At 38.6% G+C, this 26,723-nt stretch overlaps 1 protein-coding gene across 7 annotated transcripts; it reads right to left on the bottom strand.

The window, feature by feature from the left end:
• LOC109231379 (serine/threonine-protein kinase SMG1-like) lies at nucleotides 2,460-26,723 on the bottom strand. 7 transcript variants are annotated; one of them, XM_019397159.1, is made up of 19 exons: nucleotides 26,335-26,723; nucleotides 21,037-25,996; nucleotides 20,776-20,964; nucleotides 19,905-20,019; nucleotides 18,350-19,403; nucleotides 17,636-18,083; nucleotides 14,837-14,890; nucleotides 11,905-14,749; nucleotides 11,680-11,793; nucleotides 10,365-10,495; nucleotides 9,510-9,602; nucleotides 8,684-8,953; nucleotides 8,222-8,611; nucleotides 8,025-8,148; nucleotides 4,240-4,315; nucleotides 3,889-4,159; nucleotides 3,733-3,786; nucleotides 3,393-3,608; nucleotides 2,460-3,251 (listed from the first exon to the last, which is right to left on the bottom strand). In XM_019397159.1, the coding sequence occupies exons 1-16, from the start codon at nucleotides 26,574-26,576 to the stop codon at nucleotides 4,060-4,062; spliced, it is 11,205 nt and encodes a 3,734-aa protein (XP_019252704.1). In that variant the 5' UTR covers nucleotides 26,577-26,723; the 3' UTR covers nucleotides 2,460-3,251; nucleotides 3,393-3,608; nucleotides 3,733-3,786; nucleotides 3,889-4,059. The 7 variants fall into 7 exon arrangements, with proteins under 7 accessions (XP_019252704.1, XP_019252611.1, XP_019252661.1 ...); XM_019397066.1 differs by having other exon boundaries at nucleotides 3,393-3,588; XM_019397116.1 differs by having other exon boundaries at nucleotides 3,393-3,583.

Here is a 26,723-nt window from a genome sequence, read left to right as displayed (position 1 = left end):
ATTTATTCAGTCGGCATAATTGGTTTACCCATATCAATTTAAGTATGATGTGCAAAAATAAAAGAGAATTCACATGGGTAAATATTAAAGAACTAGAAAGTTTTTTACGAATTCTCTTATGTTGCCTGTTCTCTTTAATTAATATACCAACTAAATTTGGGATTGAATCCCATGAATGCTGGAAATATTAAAGGTGAATATGGGCCCATTCACCTACCATATATACCACATAAGATGCATCTATGAGATGGTTACATGTGCGATTATTAATAACCCGCAACATGGTATTTTGCGAGGTAACTTGCTCAATAATTTAATTTCGAGCATAATTTCCAGATTTTCTATTCAAAAAGTTCATCTTGATAAGTTGGTTTACATCATAGTTGGTTTAGCAAAATAATTTATTAAGTGCCTCTACTTAATAGCTAAATAATTGCTTATGAGAACAAAGTTATCTATATCAGTTTGATATACGTTATATACCAAAGTATATTATTTTCTCCCTTCACAAGTGGTTCAGGGTCAGGAACCAAATAATTCTATCTTATTATTATTGATGTGCGGTGTATATTTTGATTAACACCATAACGCACAAAGGTGGATTCTCAAAGTTGAGGTAACAAGTTAGTTTTTCTAACATAAGGGGGAGACATGATAAATAGTTGAGAAAAAGTTACGTAGAATGAATTATCATTTGTACATCTAGATCCTCGAATAAGATAATATGAACTTGAAGTTCATAAAAGGATAATTCATTTGCAATATATTGCAAAGCATGTCAGACGCATTTGCTGGCCCAAAGAAAGTAACTATATTCTCATTGCAAATGCTCCTATTAAGTCCTAGAAGGACAAAGTCTATGGTACGCTTAAAGCGTATAGACAAATCGGTTTCAAATAAACTTCTTGATAAAGAAGATGAGCAAATGATCTAAATGATCATAACAAAGGAGGCAAGTGATCTAGAAGATCACATGATATAACACTTCATAAAATCTCAGGAGAGATTCAGGTACCTGAAAATATAAATGAAGAGATCTCTATGTTATGTTTTTATGGAAAAAAAGGTGGTTAGAACCAATATAAAATATTCGTCGATGACATCTATGAAAGCGCTAAGTATAGATGAGAATTTTAAGTCTGTCGAATACATACACAAAAATATTGGCCAAATAGAAGAGACACAATTCAAATAGAATTGGTTTCATATGAAAGACACGTAGTTTTGAACATGTAGTTCAAACACTTGAAAGTATAAAGTCAATGGTATGTGCAATCAGTTTTCGATATCTGATATGTCTAGCATGACATGAAAACTTGATATGCATCTAAAGTCTATTATATGACTTAACAATCCCTGAAGGATTTAAATTGCTTAAAGCATATAAAATTCATGGTCATGAAGTACTACATCCTCAGTGCAATTTGTGCACATGTATCTTGCTATAACTATATGCATGATAATATGATAGCAAGAGTTTTCACCTCTATGTGAAGATATTGAACTGACAATTCCAACAAGATCATATGAAGACAATTCATCTCTATCAAGAATGATGATTTCAAGTTAATATGGCTGATTTGTTCATCAAATCTCTACCAAAGATCTTTTGAAGATGGTGCACAAGATTGGAATGCAAATGCTTAATGAAGTGAATTGATGCTGAGTTAATACGCATTGTACTCTTTTTCCCTTACAAGGCTTTGTCCCACTGGGTTTTCCTTGCAATGTTTTTAACGAGGCAACCAAAAGGCGTATTGTTAGATATGTGTACTCTTTTTCCTTCTCTAGAATTTTTTTCCCACTTGGTTTTATTTTAATTAAGGTTTTAACGAGGCAAATTATCTGTTGAATAGACATTCAAGGGGAAGTGTTATAAATAGAATTATATTTACGGTAAGTGTCTATATTTAGAGAGATTCTAGGGTTCATTGCTTGGTGGCTAAGTCACCATCTCCCTATAAATAGAGGGTTCTATTCTATTGTAATTCATCCCATATTAATAAGAATTCTCTCTCTACTTTTCTATGCAATACTCTTGTTCTTCATTTATTGTTTTATAACATTCTAGATACATTCAGTTTGTTGTTCTACGGATTCACAAATATCTGTGTGTGCCTCTTTTTTAGATATTCCGGGGTCGGTCCAAAACCCGAGCTATTCCCAAGTGATAATCTGGTAGTGTGGGGATTTGCTTCTCCTGTTCAAAACCATGTGCTCCTTTTTATCCTTTTAGTCCATACACTAGTCATAGTATTATTTTTCTTGCATTTCGAATTGGATGTCTTGGTTCAATGCAATTTCATTTAAATATCAAAATAGGAGAATGGTGAAAAATATAAAAAAGAATTCTACAACTTACTTTTTTATGTTTAATATAATATCAGCTTGAGATGAACTTAATTGGAAAGACAGTGAAAATTCATGTAGATGACACCAATGTACTTAGGATTAAGGCGTATTAAACAAATTTATGCCATAATAATAAGCCTATTTACCACAGGATCTTATATTTCAACGTTTGAGGTAGATTCCATATCACTAAACTCTAATTTGTCAGTCAAACACAAGATCTTATATTTCAACCTTTGACGTAATCTATTGACATATTTTCATTTTACAATAGTTGAATGGGCCAATTGGCATTTCACTCACTTTATTGATAAACAATGGCATACACTTCGACAAGCTAGGAGAAGCTGATGACAATGAACATGGTTTATACCAATCAACTTCCAAGCTGCTGCCTTCATTCTATTCCTCTGGATTGCCAGTATGCCTTGCCCAAAAGCAACTGTATCCACTAGACACGAGTCCGAGAGACTTGAAAAAGGGCATTCGTTCCTCTCCTACCTTAAGCTAAAAAATCTTTTCCTTTTCTATTGTCCCTGTGAGCATCCAGTAACCGATGACAGTATGGTTGTGAGAGTGGACGGTGGTGGCAGGCAAAGATCAGGTCTGCTCCAGCCACTTGCTCCAGTGTAGGAACATCCCTTTTACTTATGAGACATTTGCAGTCATTACAGACATTTACAGGATACAAGTGCTCCGTGGTAAGACCAGACCCCAACTTGAGCAATACCAGGAGCTAATAAGGTACCCACTTTGCGTTCCTCACTGCCTGAGGCAAAAGTCATGTTTTGGATGACATATAAATGACATTAGCCAACCTTCATCAAGTCTATAAGCAGCTGTTGGAAGTGCGCATTGCTTCGTCAGCATCAAATATGAAGCAACCAATAGACTGAGACCTACCAAACAAATACAAAAGAGGCAGGCTTAGCACAAAAACTTGACACAAACAATTGGAAAATAGTAAAATCTAATAAAATAAATTTGAAGAGTGTGGCATACGTATTAATGCATAACTACATCTGAAATGAAGCCAATACCTAAAATGCTGAAAGGTCATTCCACACAGTTCGACTGTAATCATTGCTGTATGCCAAGGAATCCTTCAGAGCATCCACAGCTTGACTTCCAGATTTTCATCGTACCAAATGATTATTGGAAGTTGTTATTGCCAGGTAGTGGACATGGAGGGAGACTGCTACCCTTTGGAGCACATTAAATTGTCTTTCAGCTGTGCTTGAACCATGAACAAAGTGCTGTAAAAGTTAGATCTGAAGTTCCAGTATTTGCATATGCAGATTCAAGTAAGGAACATGCAGCAGTTTCTCAAAAGGCTCATAAAGGAAGAACAGGTAGCAGTTGCAGATGAGAGTATCCTACCTACAGCCTTCAAGTTGGATCCTCAAATTCGCTTGCATAGACTGCATCAGAAAACTACCAATCCTCCCAGTTACAAGGAGATCCAGGATGTATAAACAAGATTATCTAGTTATGCCTAGAAAGAGCATTAGAGAAGATTTCTAGAATATTTCTCACCTATAATTGCTTGTCAATTGCCACGTCTCTTGAAATGAGGAAGCCAAAGTTCCAACATGGCTCTTGTGGCTAAGGAGACTAAGCTCCAGTTTACCTCAGAGCTTCTTCAATGTTATCACAGAATATCATGAAAGGAGTTCAGGCGTAGGAAAAGGAATAGTGTTCAACAGCTCAAATCCAAGGTGTCCAACCCTCATACATGTTGCAAAGATTATCTACACTTGTTGCTTGTTTGAGCAGATAATCCACTTGTTCTGCAACGCTGATTTCCCTGAGTAGAAATAAAAGCACACATGATCATTCACATTTAATACAAGATACTTATCTAAAATTTTCATGGGAAGGATATACCTGTTATCAGCTACATCTCGACCATCTAACTTCATCTCCACTCTCCTTAAAATTGACAATGCATATGCATTTTTACCTAGGAGAACAAAAACAATATATATATGTAAAATTTATAAGCAGTGTAACCATTCATGAAATGCTATTGAATAGTCAAAAGCACATTGAAAACCAAAGAGCCAGAGAATACAAGCAACTTAAAAAGGCAGCCCGGTGCACAAGGCATCCCCCATTCACGCAAGGTCCGGGGAAGGGCCGCACCCCAATTACTAAGACTGATTTAGCACCCAGTTGGACAGCCCTTCGGTATTTTGATACGGTTAAGGCGGCGACGAACCTTACCATTAAGTACCTAACAACAGAAGTTTTCTGACACTTCCTTTTGTTGTTCAAGATGACAAAAACAATTTTATTAATTTCCAGAAGTCCTCTGGGTTAGCTGTCCTCTATTAAATATTTAAGTAGAATTCAGCAAGATGAGCTCCGCAATCCCTATGTAGGAGGAGAGTTAGGCCTCATTTGTTTTTTTTTTTTAAGATTAAGACGTTTGAATCTGAATACACATCTGAATCTGCATACACATCTGAATAAATCCGGACCCGTGATTTGACGGTCCCGGAGGGTCCGTGGAAAAATATGGGACTTGGGCGTATGCCCGGAATCGAATTCTGAGGTTCCAAGCCCGAGAAATGAATTTTTAAAGAAAATTATTTTCTGGAAATTTCTATGAGTTTTGGAAATGAAATGCATTTAGAATTTGATGGTATCGGGCCCGTATTCTGGTTCCGGAGCCCGGTACAGGTCATATATGTGAAATAAGATGAATCTGTGAAATTTGGTAAGAAACGAAAGTCGTTTGAGGTGATTCGGACCCGTAGTTGTAAAAATTCCTACTTTGAAAGTTTTGAGATTTTTCTTAGATTTCTATGCTAAATTCGTTGTTTAAGAGGTTATTTTGGCGATTTGATCGCACGGATAAGTTCCTATGATGTTTTTGAGTTAGTACGTATGTTTGGTTTGGAGCCCCGAGGGCTCGGGTGAGTTTCGGATGTGTTTCGGAAGGTTTTTGAACTCATAAAAGTTGCAGGTTTTTCAGTTTCTGGTGTTCTGATATTTTCTTCTTCGCGTTCGCGGAAGGACTCTCGCGAACGCGAAGGGTTTGGTCAAGCTGAAGGAAATCTCCTTCTATGCGAACGCGAAGCTTTGGGGGTGTTTCCCAGATGTGTATTAAGATCTGAATAGAAATAATTAAGACTGTTTGATTTTTAACATCTGAATGTATAAAATTTATCTTTATTTGAAAATTAATAAACATAAAATTCAAATGAAATACTAACTAATCTAATATTCTATCAATAAAATATAGTTTTTTAAAATATGATAGTTGTTGATGGTGATGGCTAACGGGTGAATGCCGACTAGAGGCGGTGGTTGGTGGTAGTTTTGATTGATGATGGTGGTTCATGCTAGTAGCTAGTAGTGATTGGTAGTGGTGGCGATTATGATTGAGGATGGTGGTGGTGGGTGGTGATAGTTAATAATGTCGGAGGGTGGTAGTAGTTGTGATTGAGGAAGGTGGTGGGTGGGTGGTGGTAGGTTATAATGATGGCCAGTGCCGGCTGTGGTAGTTGATGGTGATGAGGTATTCGGTTGTGGTAGTTGAGGCGGATGAGTGTTGATTGTGGGTGAGAATGATGGTGGTCGGAGTGGTAGGGATAGTAGGTGGTGATGGTCGATAATGGAGGTTGTGATTGAGGATGATGGTGGCGTGGTGGTGGTGGAGGTGGTGGTTGAGTATGGTGGTGGTGGTGGCATGGTGGTAGTTGATAATGGTAGGCGGTGGCGGGAATTAATAATGAATATGCGATAGCATCTTAATGAAATTAAGTCTCTGTTATAGATCTTAATCATACAGACCTATTCAGACCCATTAAGTGGTATTGAAGTAAAAAAAAAACACACATACTTAATGATTAAGATCTGAATAATTAAGATTCAGACTTTAACAACAAACGCACTTAATGTCTGAGATCTGAATTATTAAGATTCAGACCTCCATTAAGTGCAAACAAATGAAGCCTTAATTCGCTTAGGTATTTGGCTTTCCAAATCAAGGCGTACAGGAAAGCATGGATCAACCAAGAAGCAATACAAAAATTTGAACGGAAATATGCTTGAACATTCTACATTTAGAACTCTGCCGTCAGAAAAGACCAATAGAAGGTAACTTCACATACTTCCGTATTAGTTTCTCTTTGAAGGTCTATAAGAAAATTCTAATATCTGGGCCATCTTGATGGACAAGTTATTTAGTTTTTTATCACTTTGCCCCTTTTGACCAGCTCAAAAGTTAATGCAACGAAGGGTCTATCCCAACCTCATCCATTCACTTAAGGAAAATTTTGGAACATGCAAGTAGGGGTGGCAAACTGTTGGGTCAGATATGGGCGGGTCAAAAACTGGTAATGCAAAAACGGATAAATTATCCGACCCATATTTAATACGGATATAAAACAGGTTAACCGGCGGATAATATGGATATCCATATTATCCATGACTCCTTGAATATGATCACTTTTGGGAGAATTCCTAGTCTCCCAAACTTGAGGAACCCTCAGTTTGAGGCTTTACAAATGTAAAAGTTAAACCCATTAGTTATCCATTCATTATCCATTGTTTATCCATTTTCTAAGTGGATAATATAGTTCTTATTTTCATTTGACCCGTTTTTAAAAAGTTCAGTTTCTAACCTATTTTTTAATGGATAATATGGGTGGATAATTGTTTTCTTTTAACCATTTTGCCACAATTACATGCAAGCAAGACCTAAAATAATCTGTTTGAGGCAGGCTTAACAGCAATTATTGGAAGAAAAAAGTGAACAAGTGTAACTCAAGCCCCTCTCTCAACGATCAATAAATTCTCTCAATTGCCATAACACAAAACAAAGAATACCCATATTAACCCCCAATACTCCTCCTCCTTACTGAGGAAGCACCGTTGCACACAGCCTGGCCAGCATTCTTTAAGTGTGAACAGTGCAAAACCACAAAATTAGAATCAGTAGAAAGTTTCATACTAGAACCCTGTAAGAACAGGAAGTCACTGCTACTAAGGCCCCCAGTGATACAAAAACAAGGAAAAAGGGTATCACTGATATAATTTTAACCTCCCAAAAGACAAAGGTGTAAGGGATAGCTTTGGTAGGCTGTGCTAAAATCTTTTAGAAATTCCATTGTAAGAAATTTTCCACAATCACTTCCTACAGCAAAATGCTTTATAACAGAATCTGTTGAAAAAAATTCATTTTCCTCAGACCTACTCACCAATTCAAAAGTTATTCCTCAACTTATAACCACCTCCCACAGGAAAATCATGCCCCAGAATTTCAACTCAGGCAGCTACAACTTTTAAGACCCAAATAGAGAGAATTAATGGAAAGGCATGTCTGGGAAGCGAATAATTCGCCAGCTTAAAAGGAAAAGAGGAACTTCCAGTCTTCTTAAGTTCTTGCTACTACTAGTCCAAAGGTGAAAACCTTGAACTAACATGTAGAGCCCTCTAAAAGAGGTAAATGGATAATCAAGAAATTGCAATCAGCTGTTGGAACTAGACAAAATGTTGTAAACCTATTTCATCATGACAGGACAATGGTGTTGTTTGACTATGCCACAGAAGTCTTGAGTTTTTAACTGTCAGGAAATTTAACCACATGAACCTAAAAGGTCAAGTTTAGACATTATGAACATTCAGTAAGAATTGGACAGAAACTGTTGATAAATACTCACCTCTGGTTGTTCTGCTTGCAGCCTCTATATTGATAAGTGAAGTTTCATGAGCAGCCTCCTCAACCTTGTCTTTGCTTGACAGAGGTTCTTCATTTCCAAGCAAAAGTTTCATCTCAAATGTCTCCTGATCCAAACAATTAGTGTGTCAATAATTGGTAGAATTCAGACTGTTGCATCGTGCAACTAAAGACACAAACCTGTGTCTTTTCAGATTCCGGCTGTGGCAATCCTGGAAGTGCACTTCCAACTGAGGAAAAATTATGCGAGTATTCTCTTCTTTCTGTATCATCAAAACAATGTGGAGTAATTGGATCGGTCAAGTCTGGGCCATTGGAACTATTGGCAAGACTAACTTGAGATGATGTAGCTGCAGACTCTGAGCTGCCACTGGTCATACTATCAGGGGGAGATATCCATCCCTTATCTTGCAAAGACAGTCCACTAACATCAAGAAAATCCGCGCTGCTTTTTCTGTCTGATTGGGAGAAGATTTCATTCTTGCCATCATATTGTTCAGCAACATCTGGCCTATAGGAATTGAAATCCTCTGACCTTGCTTCCTGGCTTTCTCCTAACCCCTCAAGTGCCTAAATCAAATAACAACTTATTAGAATCTTAGAAAGAGCATCTGCGAAATGCGTGTTTATTCTCTTTACAACCTTATGAAGATTTCCTGCATGCAGACTTGCGGATTGGGCTAGCCTGGTCAACATCGAATAAAGTCCCTCGACAGAGATTGTGAGAGATTGAACCAAGGGCTTAAAAACTTCATAAGTTTTTTCAACTTTAACATGATAAGACTGGAATATAGCTTGTCCATGAACAGGAGATATTTCCTTAGTTGCCTCTCTTTCCTTTGTCATAGCTTCAGTCATGGTAGCAACATCCTTGCATAATAAAGATTCAAGTGGAAGTAGGATGCCATTTGCCTGTCCATCAAGAAAATAAAATAAGTGGTATAATGAGAAGGAAGCTTGGAAAAATTTGCCACTCGAATGAGACCCTGAAATCATCTCTATAGTATCACCACCTGCTTAGACTCACCACTGCCCCAATAAGAAAATAATCTTTTTTATGGTAATGAGTGTTAGATTACATTGCCACTTCCCCATTATATAGAGTTATGGACTGAAACTGTAGGAAAAGACGAGTAAATTAAGAAGGAAAAAATAATATGAATAGGGAAAGGAACAGATAAAGGAAACATCATCCATTTCTATTGCTCTGTCGCTTTACAATTTTATTTTGCCTCACTTTTTTCTATGTGACAGACCACAAAGTATAAATGACATCTAACACAGTTAGAAGATGCAGTATCAGAATGTGCTTGCTCGGAATAAGGACAAATTATAAAACAAAACAGTGTAACTACAATCTGCCTCTGCTGCTACAACTGCCTCCTGCTCCCACCTCTCCACCTCACCCAATTAAGATAAAAGACAGGAAGCGAAAAATGAGAGTATAGGAAAATAAGAAAAATGAAACCTTCGATAGATCTTCCATGAGAGACGAGTGCAAAGCAGTTGCCTCTTTTGCTATACTGTGAACATCATGCACACCTTCTGTTACCGCCAGAACCTTTGGAAAAGGAAAAAATATCAACAAGTAAAAAAAATAACTCATTTTCGTTATGTGTTTTTATCTGGATATTGCAGTCACAAAAACTCGTTAAACCTTTGTTGATGAATAATGAGTACAACACTTAAGGTGAAACTTCTAATATAAAATGCCTCCTTTATACACACTTGCCCAAGATATATAATTTATAAATGTGCTCAATAACACTTCAAGAAATCAATGAGAGTCAAGGTCAAAGGTCAACCTAGAGAAAGCTTGACCATGATTCACATCAAGAGTGACATCTAGGACTCTATAACAAAATAACAACATTATGGCAAGGTAAAGGAATCTAGGAATCTTATTACTTGACCAGAAATACATTTTGAAGGAGAAATTCTGCAAAAGCCATGTTCAATGTTGTAAAAGGTGAGACACCTAGCTTAGTTTAAACTTATCTGAAATTATTCTGTGCTTTTACAGATTTTAATCTTCATATTTCTAGAATTACTTACTGAAACTTCCCATAGAGATCCAGCCCTTGGTCTATGGTATTTCTACCTATTCATTTTCTTGGTGGATTCAAATCTACCTCTTGCTGCTGAATTATGAGAATAAGCTACACAGATGGAATTAAGGATGCATGTAGCTTAGGAGAATAGGCTTAGCAGATGGAATCAAATATTCATGTAGCTGAACCAAGCCAATTCGGGAACAACTTGATTAAAAGCACTGACATACATGAATCTACATAAGAACGTTAATTAGCTGTGAGCATCCTACCTCTTCGAGCATCGAACCACACTCAGATGTCAAAGCAGTACGCCCCCTTGTAATGGCCCCAAATGCAGATAGTGCCACACTTAATTCATAGGAACAATCCCTCATCGCAAGCAGAGTGCTTTGCAGATCACCTTGGGAAGAGAAAAGTCAACAACATTGAGAAAATAGGGGAAAGACAAATTTAAAAACATCCTTGCTCCAGTTATTCATTAAAAAATAAAATACTAAAGAACCTATGCATCATCACACTAGTTAACCAAGTCATAAAAGAGAACCATGTGCTTCCACATTTTCTACATTCAGCACTATAAGTCAATTTTTCCTAGAGTCCATCTTCAACATGGACTAACTCACACATTCCATACTTGCTAAAGGTAAAATCCAATAGAATCCTAAACCATGCGGCAACAAGAAGGATGGTATTTATATCTAGTTATTGGCTGATAACTGAAAATCACATGACTACAGACTAGTAATGCTTGCCTTCCATGTTATAGGTTAAAAGATGATGAAATTGGGCAATGCAAAGAACTATTGTTTTGTTGTGATCTCTCTTTTTTGATCTTTTCAAGATTACCAATGTGATGCCACTTACTATCAAAGAACTATTGTTTTGTTGGAACTCCAGAGGCATCAGCAAACAACTTAAGAAGATTTGGGCACCATCCCTGCTTGCATATGCGGGAGTATATGGAAAGAAAGAAATGGGAAATGTTTTGAAGGAAAGTCATTTAGTGTACAGCAGCTTAAATCCAATTGTTTAGGTCTTTTTGCTTTTTGGTGTAATCTTCACGATGTAAGGAACGAAGACTGTATGTCAGATTTTATTGATTCCCTGCAAGCATAGGTTTGACAATGCAGAACTCCTTTCTTTTTGTTTTGTTTGGAAGGTCTCCTGACACTTGTGAGATTTAGCACCAGCTTGGTGCTAGGCAATTTCTCCTTTTTAACAAGCTACTTATATTTTTTTATTTTTAAAAACATGAAGAGATCGAGTGGTTTAGTTGAACATATATATATATATGTATATATATATATATATATAGTGGAATTTAGTATATAAAATCACGCAACGACTAGTTCATCTTATGGTAGACCGAAACTCCACCTCTCTTGTTTAGAACAGAGAAAAGTTTCAATTTCACATTGACCAATTGTCACTATAGTTCCACATGCTTGGTCCAACTAATGAAAGAACCCCAGCAGCACATAAGGTAAAAAGTAGACAATCAAGTAAAAGAGCTAGATCTATCCCCATTTTGACAGCTTAATATTTTAGATAGCACTCAAAATCAGTATCATAAAATCATGTTACCTGATGCTGACTTAGCTTTAACAGACGCAACACAGAGTTCGTTAGTTGCAGAGAATAAACCACTTGAAGCAGCCTCCATGTTGCTCTGTGCAAGTTTCCATTCTTGTTCAGTACCTGATGCATAAAATACAAAAAGATGATATTTGCCAATGAGAAGCATGCAATACCACTAGCAATGCACCTTTTTCATTTTTAGAACAGAAAACATATAGATTTGAGACTTACGAGTAAAGGAATGAAAAGTAACGTCCAAGTTTGTCAGAGCATTTACGTAAGCTTGCTGCCAGGTCCTGCCATCTGCAATGCTCCTCGATGGATAAAATTCTTCTGAAGTCTGGAAAAAGCCATCTCTCGATAATTCAAACTCCAATACTGAGATGCAAAGTTTCATCACATCTGATGCCTTTTCTCGAGCTTCACATAATAACTGTTGGCGCCCCATTAGATGATCATGGAATTCCTGAGGTATTCCTGGATTCCTTGCCACAGTACTTCCAGCAGAAGTTGAACTTGCACCTCCACAAGCCCAGCTCATAGCTCTCTCAAGTTGCCCTTCTGCTGTGACAGAAGTTCTCTCGCAGGCTTGCAGGCCTTCCAGCGATCTAGCTATTTTTGCAATGGAAGATTGAAAATTCTCAAGCAATTGAGGTCTGCTGATGTTTAGAAGAACTGGAAGAAATCTGGCATCACTTGAAAGATACTTATGAGATATCAGCCTTCTTCTTTGCAACAGACTAGCATTTCTATCATGCATCCATTCAATCTGAACAATTTCGAGGCTGGTCTTAAGAAAAGCCTCCTTCAACTCACTCACCTGCCTCTTCATGAGGGAAGCAGCTGATTTTGCTGCTCTGACAGTTTCATGCGCATTGCAGTACTCCTCAAGCATGACTCGCACATCTCTTACAGCTGCAAAGTTACTATTCCCTTGATCACAAGTAAGATCTTCTTTTGACTCTGTCTCTTGCTTCAAAAATTCACTTTCTTTCTCTAAACTTGTTATTAAAACAGGTGCAACTTTCTCTTTCAAGTACTGCTCAACGTTTTCTTGAAGCTGGACTTCAAGTTTTTTCTTCACTATATTTACAAGCTGATCAAATCCCAAACTTTGATCAGCTTGTGAAGCTATATTTTGTGTGCAGGAATCAAGAAAAGAGTCCACTATATAAACCTTCCACACAAAAAATGCATGATTGCTCCATATGGCAGGAAATTTCCAAATATATTCAGATAGCGGGCATCCTGAATTAAATAAATTCTTTAGGTGAGAAATCCCAGTTGAACCATATTCAACAGGTGCCCCAAGCAATGACAATTCTCGATCAACTGCCTCCAACTCAGAGAAGGGTTGCATTAGTGCAGCCAGAAGAGCTCTGCTTCTGAAAAGATGTAGTTCCTTATCATGTTCATGAGTGATCATAGATTGCAGATTCTGTTCTAAAGAAACCAGAGAACTTCTAATGGTCGCTTCTTTCTGTATAAGAGATGAAGTTCGCACGTCCTTCTGGTTCCAACTTTGGTGGAGCTTGTCAAGTTGTGCTCTACATGCTTCTTCTTGAGAGGCTAATTCCTCGGCCTCTTCCCAAGATAAGTGGTCTCTACCCTTAACAGCAGCTTCTTCAAGAGCCAACTGCTGCTCAGTGATGAGACCAACTTTAACAAAGTAATTCTGTTCAAGCTCAGCCAAAGAAGCTCTCTCCATTTCCACCTCAATAAGCTGCTCTAATGCTGTATCTATAGATCTCCTGATTTGCGAGAGTGATGCAAACACATCCATTACTTCTGTATTGAACAAAATTACTGATCTGATGACCTCTGGAAGGACAACTTCAACCATTTGGCCCACCAAGTTTTTACAAGAAAACAGACTGGCTTTGAAATTTGAAGTCCAATTACTATCAGATAAAGATTCAGAAGTGTCAATACTCCTATAATCCATGTTGACATGCTGCATAAGTTCATTCAGAAACTTTGCTACAAGCATGCATTTTTCCACTTGCTCCTCAAACTCAGAGAAAAAGGTTCCAAGATCAGAGCACAACATTATGTCTGTGTGTCTTCTCCTAGTGAAATGACTCAACTTTTCGAGTATTTTGTGCTTAACATCATCATATAGAGAACTAGAAGCTGCTTTTAAAACTGATAGAACTTTTTCCTTGGTCTCTTGAAAGTTTCCGTGCCAACCACTATCCTGTGAGCCTCCGGGAACTGAAGATCCTGACTGACCAGCATCCTCCTTCCTCTCAAGACCAGCAGACTCCATGTAGTTCATGAAAGCAGATAGCAGACTATTTTTAGCTCTTAATTCACTCTCAGGCCCAATTGAGTGAACGAGCTCTGCACACTCCTCTTCCATTCTCTCTATTTCTGCTGCGTACTGACCCACTTTCAGGCAAAGATCATCATATCTATTCTTAAAAGAATCCATACCATCAGCATGTGCCTTTCCAATAAGTTCCGCAGCCTGTCTTCGGCTGAGCGATAGAATGTCAGAAGACAGCGTATTCATAGCAAGCTGAAGAACTTGAGCCCAACCATGGATCGGACTAGAGGTGTGGTAGTTGATTGGCAAGATCCGTTGCAAAGCCAAAGAATACGATTGGATAGTTGATATTGCTGAAGAAAGTCCATGATCCAGCTCAGCTACTAAGTGAGAAACTTCTCTATCTATATCATTGCACTGAGCTTGAGTTGGTTCAGGCACAACGGTCAAAGGAACCCTGGCCACTAGAACAGCAGATACAAGAGATAGAGATTCTTCTTTACCAGTCAGCTTTATGCATGCGCTGATATCTGGGATGGAACTGCTTCTTAGAGCATCAAGGGTCCTCCCATGCTGTTCAATCCAAGTTGTTGCTTCTTGAGCTTTCTCCATTACCACAGCTTGAGCTTGTGCCAATTCTCGAGCCTGCCTTTCAAGAGAAGCCCGGATGTTCTCTGAAGCAGAAGTAGCTTCAGCAACAAGTGACTTCGCAGATGTCTCATTTTGAACAAGGTTAGATCTCTCTTGGTCAGCATGACGGTAAAGAGCAGCGATAACTTCGTACTGATTCATGATGTTTATAAATCTCTGCACATCAGTATAAAATCATTAAACTGAGTTCATTTTAACTAGGAACTAAATGTCATCACCTGCCGAGGGAAGCTGACTGCATACCTCAAGACCAGATTCAACAGCTGGTAAGGTAGACAGTAGAAGATCATGATGCTCCTAGATAAAGAAAACAGAAGAAAAATCATTCATTTAACGAACAGTTCAAGTAACACTCTGAATGCAAGATCTTGCATCTATTTACAATTTGCCTTACTATTACTGTTATAATGAGAAGGCAAAAAATGATACTGCAGTTAAATCTACATTATGTATATCAAAATTGTTCTACATTTTGGGCGTTCTGCATAATATTAAGACATAAACATTGACGTATTTTAAAAATAAAATATCCAAGATACAGGGTAACACATGGAATTCTTATGTGATTAAATTCCAAAATTCCGATCTAACAAATTGAATAATTTAACAGATTCACAAAAATCATCCAAAATCTCTATAGCAAGAAAAAGAGTACAAAAAGGTGAAGCTTTTTCTTTTCCTTTGATAATATGTTTAGCTCATCGAGTATTCATTGTATTAATCTTTTATTGCTTTTGATCTCTTTACCTGGAATATGTATTGCTGTCTTTCCAATATTGATTATTTTTACAACCAAAAAAAAAATATTGATTATTTTCATTACCTATCCATTTAAAAAAAAAAAAAAGAAAACACACATCACTTAAATTTATACTTCGTTAATTGATCATTTTTCGTTTACTTATTTCATAAAACACGAATTTAGAAGAAATATAGATTATTGTATGGAAGAGAAACTAAATCATTTAATCTAACTGCAACACTCAAATTAAAATACCGGCAGTTTCTTGATTAAAAAATGTAAAATATGAAACTCTTATGTAATCAGTTTCCATTTTTCTTATCTGACCTCCGCCAAAACATTGATGACCTGTTTCGCAAGAAAATAAAAACTTCAAGTTTTCTTTTTTCCTTTTGACAAATTTTTACCTCATTAAATATTTACTCTTTAATTTCTCCTAGTGGTTCTCTATCTGGAATATTATTGCTCTCTCAAATCTGGATTCTTGACATTACTCATCCATTAAAAAGAAACAGACAAATGGCCTCTATCACATTGTACAGAATTTTCTGTAATCTCTTAGTGCTACATCGAATACAAAATCTTACCATTCCTCAAAAGAGAGAAAAACAAACAGAAGAACATTCATCATCTGATTTTCTCTCTTTTTATTTTTCAACTTTGAATATTTTATCTATTAATTATCTATGCAGCACCTTAGTTATTGACATAAATAGGTAGTTGCCTGGATGAGAACTAAATCTTTCCATTCAACTCTAACACCGGCAAAAGAAAGTAGCTACAAGTCCTGGATTCAAAATAAGACAACATTGGGGAAACATGTTGTCATTAGGTTAAATTAAAGCACAAAAAATGAATATGGCTAAAAAAGAATAAAAAATGAGCACAACCAAACCTTAACTTTTGACTGCCTAAAGAGGTTTCCTTAATACTATTATTTTTGTCTTTTACCAATATTTTGGCTAAATAATCTAACAATAGAATGCACAAATTAATGAAAGTTCATTGAAAATCTCAAAGTTCTTTTCGTAGCTTTGTGTATTTGTAATATGTATTGCAAAAAGAAAACATGTAACATGAAATACTCACTTCCTTTGAAATAACACAGCTAACTTGGGATTTTTATCTTTTTGAGAATGAGCTAACTTGGAAAAAAAGTTACAAAAAAAAATTGTTTGGAGCAAAATTTAGAAGTTTGTATTAACATTAGCAAAACAGCCTCTCTGCCCTTCCAGGGCTAGGGGTAAGGGCTGCTTACATCTTACCCTCCCCAGACCCCACTTGTGGAAAACCACTGGGTTTGTTGTTGTTTTGTTGTTGTTGTATTAACATTAGCATCTTGGTTTAGAAGCTAACGGAGTAATGTGGATCGGGGGCTTGGGAGAGTGCATTGGCCTATGGGGTGGGGTGTTGGGGGAGGGGGGGGGGGGATGAGTCCTAACTCCTAAGAGGGGGAGGAAATCTCTATATTCATGGTAAGGTGGTATTTTCCTTGGGTGGTAGGAAGAGACATCGACACAACAAGATTTCTGGAAGATAGTACAACTTTCACGGAGCAATTGAGGAGTTCTCGGGCCTCATTAATGATAACTTGCTCATTTATCTTCCTTATGACAGGTGCAAAGTTCACATGGTCTAGATTCTCCTGCAAAGCCTAATTCGGATCACTTGCCCATTTTGTTGGACTGTAGCAGGATGAGGAGTATTCCAACACCGCTTAACTCCGGGATATGTGGTTGAGCCGCAAATGTTGGAGACACAGTTAGGCTCTCCCCAAAAAAAAAAAAAAGACAAGTTATCAAGCGCAATGCCACCCATCATCTCAACTAGCAAAGAAGTTGACGGCGCGAACAAGGAAGTTTTGAAGGAGGGTACGGATCATGAGGGAACTGATGAACGCGCTGGTGGAATTAGATGGGAAGGGGAGAGGGAATTCAGGGAGGGAGAAAAAACAAGGGAGGGAGAGATTAAAGGGCAACGGCTCAAGAAACTAGTTGAACAGAACGTAGAGTGCAAGGGCTAAAAGAAGGGGCTGTGAACAGAAAGCTTTTCATCGACTAGCGGCAACAAATAGGAGGAGAAACTTTGTAGAGATAACAGAATTGGGGAATCAGTATACTGGGAGGAAGAGGTTACAAGGGCAATAGTAGAGGGAGATAGTGGAAAAGGAACTATGGGAAGCGGTCCAGAGCTGTGCCTAAGATGAAGCACCAGGACCCAAAGGATTCACCACGGATCTCTTTCAACATTGGTTAGAAGATTACAGCAACAATAAGAAATGCAGTTATTGCTGATAGTACCTGCAGGGGAATACGAATTTCTTGCATGCGGGAGGCAAATAGACTCAAGCTGACAGCAAGATCCATCCCCTTCCTTTCCTCCCCCAAAATTGCTGCATCATCATGGAAGTCTCCACGTGTCCATTCCACTAGGGGATCCCACACAAAGACCTCAAGTAACATCAAGATTATGTCCTTGTTCTTCTTTAGAACACCAAGAACAGCTTCACAATTAGCTCTGAATGTACCCTCTATGCCAGTTAACCCTAGAGCTGCTTCAATTGTCTGGGTCAGGCGGAAAGGCACTATTTCTGGGATCTTTAATCTTTGCCCTTTATCAAAGCAGACATTGTAATCGATATGCACGATATCCCCAGAGCAAAAATCCATAAGAATATTATCCAAATGACGATCCCCAAGGCCTAGAATGTGGCCAACGATGCTCATGGCTGCTACACTACCTGAATATCTGCAAGCAAATAATTTTCAATCATTATAGATAAGCCACCGATCCAAGATCCATTGACAGCCTCACATGGAAATTGCATAGTCATGAAACATTACTCTCACAAGAACAACAAGATTATTCTACACCCCTTTCTTGAGTTGAACACAAGGACAACCATAGACCACTTCCCTTTGCAGAAAATCTTCAACAGAAAACTGTCAAATCCATTATCAGATGCATTGCATTTACAGCGGACTATTGCAGGTAGATAGCAAAAAAAACATTACCTCTTTAATATCGAGCTGAATGCTTTGAATCCCTCACTCGCGCACCAAAGTTCCTGGAATAGAAGTTGCTTAGGGGCTTCCTTCATCAGATCCAAAAGTACCTTACGTTTAACTTCAAGAGGCCAATCTCTTCTTGATATTACTCTTCTTATGCCTTTCTCCTTAAGTGCAGGTATGATCTTACCATAAAACATGTCCATTGGCCGAGGAACAGGTGGAGGAACTGTCTGTTTTGCATTAGCACCTAGCGCAGAAAGTTCTGCCAGCTGGACCCGACTCTGCCATGCCTTAAAGACACTATAAATACTTACTACATTATCCACCCACTGGATGAGACCAGCTCGACCACTAATAGGTGTGACAGAGTAGAAGCGAACACAGACAGACCGACTCTGTACTGCAGATGATAATTGCAGAGAACTGTTAACTGCTTGTAGCAGCTGCATTATTCTGGCATCAAGCCGCAGATCTTCACGCCCTTTCAACAGATATGTGTACTTCTCCCCATCAGAGCCTACTATAACGATCTTTTTAGGTTTTGTCTTGGTAGATAAAATAGCCACCTGTTCACAGAACGAAGCAATTGTGACAATTCCACTGGAAGAAGTATTAAGTCCCCCTTCTGATTCAGAAACTGTAATCTGCTTCTCAAGACCAGGCATTGGAGCATCAGATGATGACAGAAGAGCCAGTTGTGGTGCGACTTCTCCTAGTGATACTGAGGATTTCCTTTGATAAGATGCCAAGGATGCAGCGATGTTATCAAATGGTCGCCAAACATCCCCAAGAGCTGCAGCAGATGCAGGGGGGGTTTTGAAAGTTCCGATAGCAGATTTTATTTGTTCCTTGTACACCTCATGGAACCACATTTCATGAGGGGTTTCAGGTTTACGAGAAGTAGAAGCAAAACGACGCTCTAGGACAACAACAATAGGAGCCATCATGGCTGAGTACTTTGCAGCATTTATCTTGTTCTTCTCTCCATGGCTAAGAGTCGGGTTTTCTACAATTCGTGCAGCCTCCTCTTTGAGCAAATTTATGCGCCTCATTACATCTGGTAAAATATATATCAACAAACAAACAAGAAGAGGTAAGAAATTTGCACTAAATTTACTGCTTCCCTTCCCAATTGAATGCTTATTGACTTGGAACATGTACTGCGGTACATTTAAGTACCGAGTGTTTGTTAATTTCATAATGAAGAAATGCGGACAATGCTAATTTTTGGATTTATCATAAACTAAAAGAAAAGGTCCATTGAGGAAGTTAAACATCACAAGTTTTTCAACCTGTACACTGTATAAGTAACTTAAAGTATGCTTTTTGAATTATCACTCTCTTTCTCTTAGATAATTCTAGTAACTTCTTAATATTGTCAAAACATGTGTTCATGCTCACAGTTTTCTGATGCTTTTCATATGAGGTGAGCTTTGACTTCTCTTTTACCTTTAGGACGAGAAAAATATGAGCACCCAGCCCTTTAATTTTGATATTCAGAAAAAGGTAAAAACAGAACCAAAAACAGCTCATGACTAAATGAAAGAGCAACTGCTACCTGCATGAAGATCTTGAAGTGTGCTGAGCCATAATTCCTCCCAGAGGACTGTTACATTTTCAAGTTCTTTTATCATCAACTGGACATCCTGAACTAATTTAGGATACAGCTCATTCTGCAATTCATAGAAAGATTTAACTATTTTTTGGTTCTCAAAACAGATTGAGTCAATACAACCAAATCTGGAATGATTGTATCTGCATAAACCTAACAAACTTGGGAAATTTAACAAAATGGAGATTAAAGTAGGAGACCAACAGAAAAACAGAAGGGGCAAAAAAATAGCACTCTGCAGCTAGCACCGTATTTATTTATGGGGAGGATGCCATTTTGCAGAAAGTTATAGGTCACCTAGCTTTTATTTCAGGTATAAAACTGATCTACATATGAGCAATAAGACATAATAAACCGACTATAAGGGGACTCAAACACGCATTGATTTATCCTAATAGTTAACAAATAGAAGGACTTCCTACCATAACCTACCAAGAAAATTCTTTTTGAAAGTTGGAAAGAAGAATTACAGAAAGATATCATGGTCCAATGAGACACTTAAACAGGTTAAAAGATTATCTATCAGAAGAAGTAACAGACTGTCAGGAAGACCAAAAGGTAAAATGAGTTCAAATTCTACCATTTGGTATCCAAATGACAACAAAGACTGACGTAGTGCTGGGAAAAGCCCTTTGAACATTTTCCTTTAAGCTACAGAAGTCTTACTATAAGAAAGCAGACTGAAATCCCAAATACAGAACCACAATTAACCACATGCTATTTGACCATACTTGAATTGAAAAACATAACTGCATGAGAAATTCTCTCTATATCATAAAGACAAATAATCAGATATAATGGTAAAGAAAGAATTTACCAAACAAGCTAGTATTTGCTGAAGCTCCTCAGAAGGTTCACTTTCATAAGAGTTTGCATCAACTAGCGTTGGATAAACAATAGACCTAGGAGATAGCTTAGCCAGCTTTACTAGTAAGGTCTCCAATTGTTTTCTAACCACTTGTTCAGGGTGGGAACTTAGACGAGCAAACAGCTGAGGTGTTATCTCCTACAAAAAGAAGAGATAATTAAAATATGACAAAGCAATCAAAACCGAACCTTATGCAGAAATCGAACATACCTGCCATGGTAGCAAAGGAACTGCTGAAAGTGCAGGTTCAAGTGTGTCTTTCAGCTCAACCCCATAATTGAGAAGAATATGCAACACATAAAGTGTGGATCTAAGTGTATAGTTCACAGACTTATATTTTGACTCCTCACTACAGCCGGTTAATTGCCTATCTAAAGACCTGGAAGATGCATATGAAAGAAAATTCACAAAAGCTTGAGCAGCATGGCCAAAGAGAGAGACCCTTCTACGCCGCAAAGACCACCAGATATTAACCAAATCACCAACTAAGGATATGACATTAGCTTCTTCTAGAACAACATTTGCTTTTAATAAACATCGCTGCAACTTAGATGTCAATGTATTGGGAAAGAATTCGCCATTATAATCTTCTACTCCAGGGGCTCCAGCTTCAGCTTCGATAGTATCTACTACCTCCTGCAACAGAGAGCTAGCAGTGCCATCACTTTGCATGCTTTCAGAAGATTCAGAGCAGCAAACATCAGAATCTCCATCTTCATGCAATACTTTGCCACAATATTTGCTCTGGAGAAGCTTTGAGATAATGTCTTTCACTTTCAGAACTTCTTCCTCAGTTAGCTTAAATCTTGTTGGTTGGATTTCAGAATCAAGAACAGCAGAAAAGGAGCAAGAAAAAAGGGTAGCTTCACAAGGGGCACGCAATGATGATCTAGCTTGATTATAACACCAAGAAGCATATGAAATCCAAGATTTCCCTAAAGTGGGACAGAGTTGGGACGACAACTTTGTTGTAGTGCCCACCAGTTCCTCAATAGTAGCGTTCACATTCTCCTTAGAAGCCAGATTATCAAGAATGAAGCTAGATTCCTCTCTGCCGGGTAAGGTGCTGAAATCACATCTTATTTTGAGGACTATGTCTTTCATCCCTGAATATGAATAATCTTCTTGCAACCAATTCGATAGTTTCAGGCATGCCTTTGCCTTCAGAACTCTATCAATGGCGTCAGACGCTGCAAATGAAGATGAAATCATGGAAGAACGGACATATGACCAAAGACTGGTTAAAGCATCTTCAAATTTGTCTTCAGCATGCATCAACAGTACTCTCTCATACTCCAAGCTAAGAATTATATTGTCACGGGTACTTCCATCACGGCAACTAGAAAGATGTTCTTTGAGATAATTGTCAAGACGATTTGCCAAACGGAAGTTTTTTTGCTTACGAGCTAAGCTCATCAAATTCCTGCAAAGTTTGAGAGTCATAGGTGATGTGGGGTAAGCCGTTTGACATATTCGTAGGACCTTCAACCATATACTGCAATCTTGGCGAACTTTGATAATCGGAGACTTCATCGCTTGCATATGAGAGCTTAATAGCGATGGAAAATGTTTGTCTTGGCTTATATTGAGCTTGTAACATTCTTCAAATGCAGAGATGCAGTATAACTGATTGACATGTGATGCTGCCTCTACAAGTCCATCCAAAGGCAAGACAGACAATGGTTCCATCAGCATCCCCTTGGCCTTCTGCAATTCCTCTGATACCTTCTCCATTCTTCCCTCAACTTGATGAAGCATAGCTTGCAACAGCATTTGTTCACTCCTTTGCAAGGCCAACTTGGGATCCAGAGTGAGTTCGCTGCTACTTTTAGGGGTCAAATCAAGACAAGCCCATGCTGCCTGAAATTCACCCTCATCAAAGTGTGCCAAGGCTTGAATGGAATTTACTTCATTGCCAGCAGTTGTTAGAGCACCAGAATAACTTTTTCCAGCATGCTTAGCACGAAGCATTTGCAACTCCAATAGCCAGGATTCCAGGGCCTTCCAATCAGAAACTGCCGAGTAACTCTCAATAATACGTGCAATGGTAAACTGTACACCATCAGAACACATAGAAGTGAGTGAGTTTTCAGTCTGTAACAAATGAATAAAGTGAGCCGCAGCTTTTTCATGCTGACCTTCAGCTTGATATACAAGACCAGTAATCCATGAAAAATGTCCAATTATTCCACTATCATCTAAACTCTGGTTTTCATCAGTAAACAAGGGAGAGAAAACTACTGTAGCCCAATTCTGGATACCAATTAATGCCTCTGGCTCATGAGTTCTACAGAAAGCCAAACATATGTGCCGTAAAACCCTCAAGATATCTGCAGCATATCTGGCTCTGACACTGTGGATATTTTCAGTCACTTCCACTCTAGACTTGTCTTTTATAGCTGAAGTCACTAGGCTCCTCAGCTCCTGCAAGCGCAATGCGCAATAATAAATCGTAGCATCATGACACTGGAGGGCTAATCCTGCATTCAACATAGGCTCACTTATCCGAGAAAACCACTCCTCACAAACCTTCTTATTTGCCCGAAAGAACAAGGAACTTTGCCGAGAAGCACTGGGTAAAACAGTTGATCCTTCATATGCATTGTACACATTTTTCTTAAGAGCCTCAACAAAATCAAGCAACAATCTCATAGGTAACAAGTGAGCATAAGAAGAACCAATAATATTTAAGTTTCCATCACTTTGATCAGCATCAAGCTGCAGGACATGAGCGACATCAAGAAGCATGCGCTCCAATGCTGCAAACGTTTGAGTTGGACCACCTAGGTTCGTCCTAAGGCGAGTGGTAATACAATATCTAGTAGCTTCATGTATTGCCCACCATGCACCAGCAAGGGTGTTAACAGAGCAAATTCTCTCAAGAATATCTTCGTCAACTTTGGTATCCCACAACAGCCCATTCGAGCTGCAATTAGCTGTTTCCTCAGGCTGAATCAAGGCAACATTTTTGGGGCGCCCGCAGCTACAAATGAGCCTCTGGATCCAAGAAGAAAGAGGCACTTTCCATCTCTGTGCAATGTAACTAAGTATGGTAACAAGTTGCTGTGAATGAAGTTGCTGAGGCAGTTGCTTAAGTGCAAAAAGTTGCTTCCAGTGCAGGTTCGACCTACTGTTAAATCTAAGAACACCTGGCCAGCATGTAGTAGCCGCTCCATTATCACGGAGACCGCATGCATACACTGTAATAGGTAGCACATTTGAAAGCAACCTGACAAATGCACTTCTTATATCTTCATCTGGATCACCAAGTTTTTCAAGAACCGCCTGAGTAGTAATTATAAAGTGTGTAGGATGAATAAGCTTTGCTTGTAGAAGCATCTGAAGGACTAATGCAACAAGAGATCTCAATTTCGGTTCTCTATCTGACGCCGCATCCAGAACCGAGAACAGCAAATCTTGGACGACATCCACATATCCAAATACTTCATATGGAAAATATAGTACCTTCTCATTCTCATATATGCCAACAACTTTTCCACAGAATTCATGTATCCACTGCAGTGCTTCTATTTTAACTGCTAGAGGAGAAGTGACATGAAGAGCTCTTGTAAGAAGGATACCATACATTTCCAGATACTGTAGGACTAGCCCAGGAAGTTCATTCCTCTCATTCTCAGCCTTTTTGAGTTTCTCAGGTGTTATTTCCTGTGAAACTGTGGCTGTAGCTTGTTTCCTTAGAGAACACTTGCTTAAAAATTCAATTGTCGCTAGTCTTTCTAACGTCTTAAGAATTGTGACTTGCAATTCTACATGCCGTCGGACAGGTGACTCAAAAGGGTTAAGATTGCCAATAATGCTCGATATTAACTTTCCTGACCTATTAACATACAGAGTGTCGATTTCCATTTGGCCAATCGTGCTAGCTCCAGTGCCTAAAGAAACACAACTAAGTAAGACCCTCAAATCAAACTTAATCAATGCAAATAGCTCGGATTTCGAGTAAGATTTAGGAACCGTGACATCATATGCCGGATTCTGCAGGTCTGATTTTTGTCTGAGCATGCACCTTAACAAATCCAGCTCGTCAAGCAGCACAATCACTGATTTTTCAACAACCTCAAAGTTTCCATGTTGAAGCAAAAAAATATAAGTAGCTGCCGAACTTCCTGGCACTAAGTGGTTGGGATGCAAACGCAGCTGAGATATAGGCGCACCGAATTGTAATATCTTGTGAACAGATGATTGAGAAAGACCAAGCTTTTGCAGGGACAGCAACTGTAAATTGGTTTTAAGAACCCCATGAACCTGAAAGGAATCAAGCTTCTTCATCCCCGTAGACTGGTCTTTACTTACCATCTCCAAGCTCTGAAACAAGATATCAACGGCAATGGGGTAAAATGTTGCAAACCGTTCACTCAAAATTTCAGCAAGCAAAGTCAAGCATCTCCACGAATCCTCAATCCATTTTGACCAGCCAAACTTTTTTCCCATCATAGACATGCATTCTAATAGAATAGGAACCATTTTACAAAGAGGTTCACTTATCTGCTCAAGCATATTCATCTCCAGCAAACCCGATGCTGTGGACTGTAACACTGTAGAAAAACAAGACAATAATGCAAGTAATCTTTGGAATTGCTGGGAGCTACCAGGACTTCCATCCTGAAGCAGCACGTCCATATCACCTAGAAACTTCGAGAGCAATCCCAATGGGAACTGCATATTAGTCACCCAATATTTCTGAAACTGCAGGAAACTATCCACAATAACGCGCCTATCAGATTCTGCAAGGTCCGGTACCATCGCCCACCCAAGAAGGAGATCAACAACATCAACAAAATGGGGCTGAAAGCATCTAAAGAACTTCAAGGAGATTAGTGTTAAAACAGCGAGAAGCCTGCGCAGTAAGCTCAAGGAGGTTCTCTCGTCCTCAAGAAGCTCTTGGCAAGCCTTGAGAATTGGCAACGCAAACCTCTCAACTGCAGCAACATCCCCAACATTAAGAAATTCACGCAAGCCCTCCAATGCAAGATCTGTTGTCCCATCTACTATAGTGCTGAGCAATGGCAATGCCCAACCAATGAACCGATCAACTAAACTGCCAAGAATGACATGGCTCTGCCTTCCATTTGGAGCTATCGAGATTAAACACAGTACAGAACACAAAGCGCCATAAGCAGTAGCTGCCGCCTGACGCACTGAATATGACCTGACCAGCAATTTTTATGCCAAGCAAAATCTTCATCAGACAGTCTGATTTCATAATTCATAGTAGCAATTATTAAGAGAATTGATGTCGTATCACATTAAGTTAAGTAGGCTGCCAATTTAATGGTGTGTGATCAAAATACCTATATGATAGCTTGTGTCAAAAATGATTGTGTAATATGATTCCTCATAAGCAAATGGCAGTATTGTTCAAATAGCGCTAAGAGAGATGGCAAAGAGTAAATTAAGTTTCTTATTGGAAATTCATCGAACACATGGCATGCATATAAAAGAACGAGTAAATAAAACACAGAAAAAGAGAGAGAGATAAAGGCATACTTATCGGAGAGGAGCTGAGAGAAGCCTTGGGCAAGGAAAGAAGCAGAGTGAGTGATGAGGAGAGAGTTTGGAGGGTAAAGAATGGCGCGTTGGAGAGAAGTTATAGCGGCTACACGAGAAGACTCGTCATCTTCAGCAGCTGAAGTTGTTGAAGTGGAAGTCGATTTCGAAGGATCTTCTTTGGGTAAAGCGACGGTGAGAAGCGCCGCTAATTGCTGCTGCTGGTGATGAAGTCCTTGCATAATTCCTTATTTTACTAATGAATTCTCCATTTTACTTTGGTCTTCTGACGTTACAAGTAAGAGAGCACTTGTTGTATTTGTTGTTTCGTTTCTCCGTTCACCGGCGACTGAACTTGTACAACTTCAAGAACGTCGTTATTAATTTAT

Source organism: Nicotiana attenuata, chromosome 1 (assembly GCF_001879085.1).
Source record: "Nicotiana attenuata strain UT chromosome 1, NIATTr2, whole genome shotgun sequence".
NCBI lineage: Eukaryota > Viridiplantae > Streptophyta > Magnoliopsida > Solanales > Solanaceae > Nicotiana > Nicotiana attenuata.
This window is presented reverse-complemented; position numbering and strand designations above follow the sequence as displayed.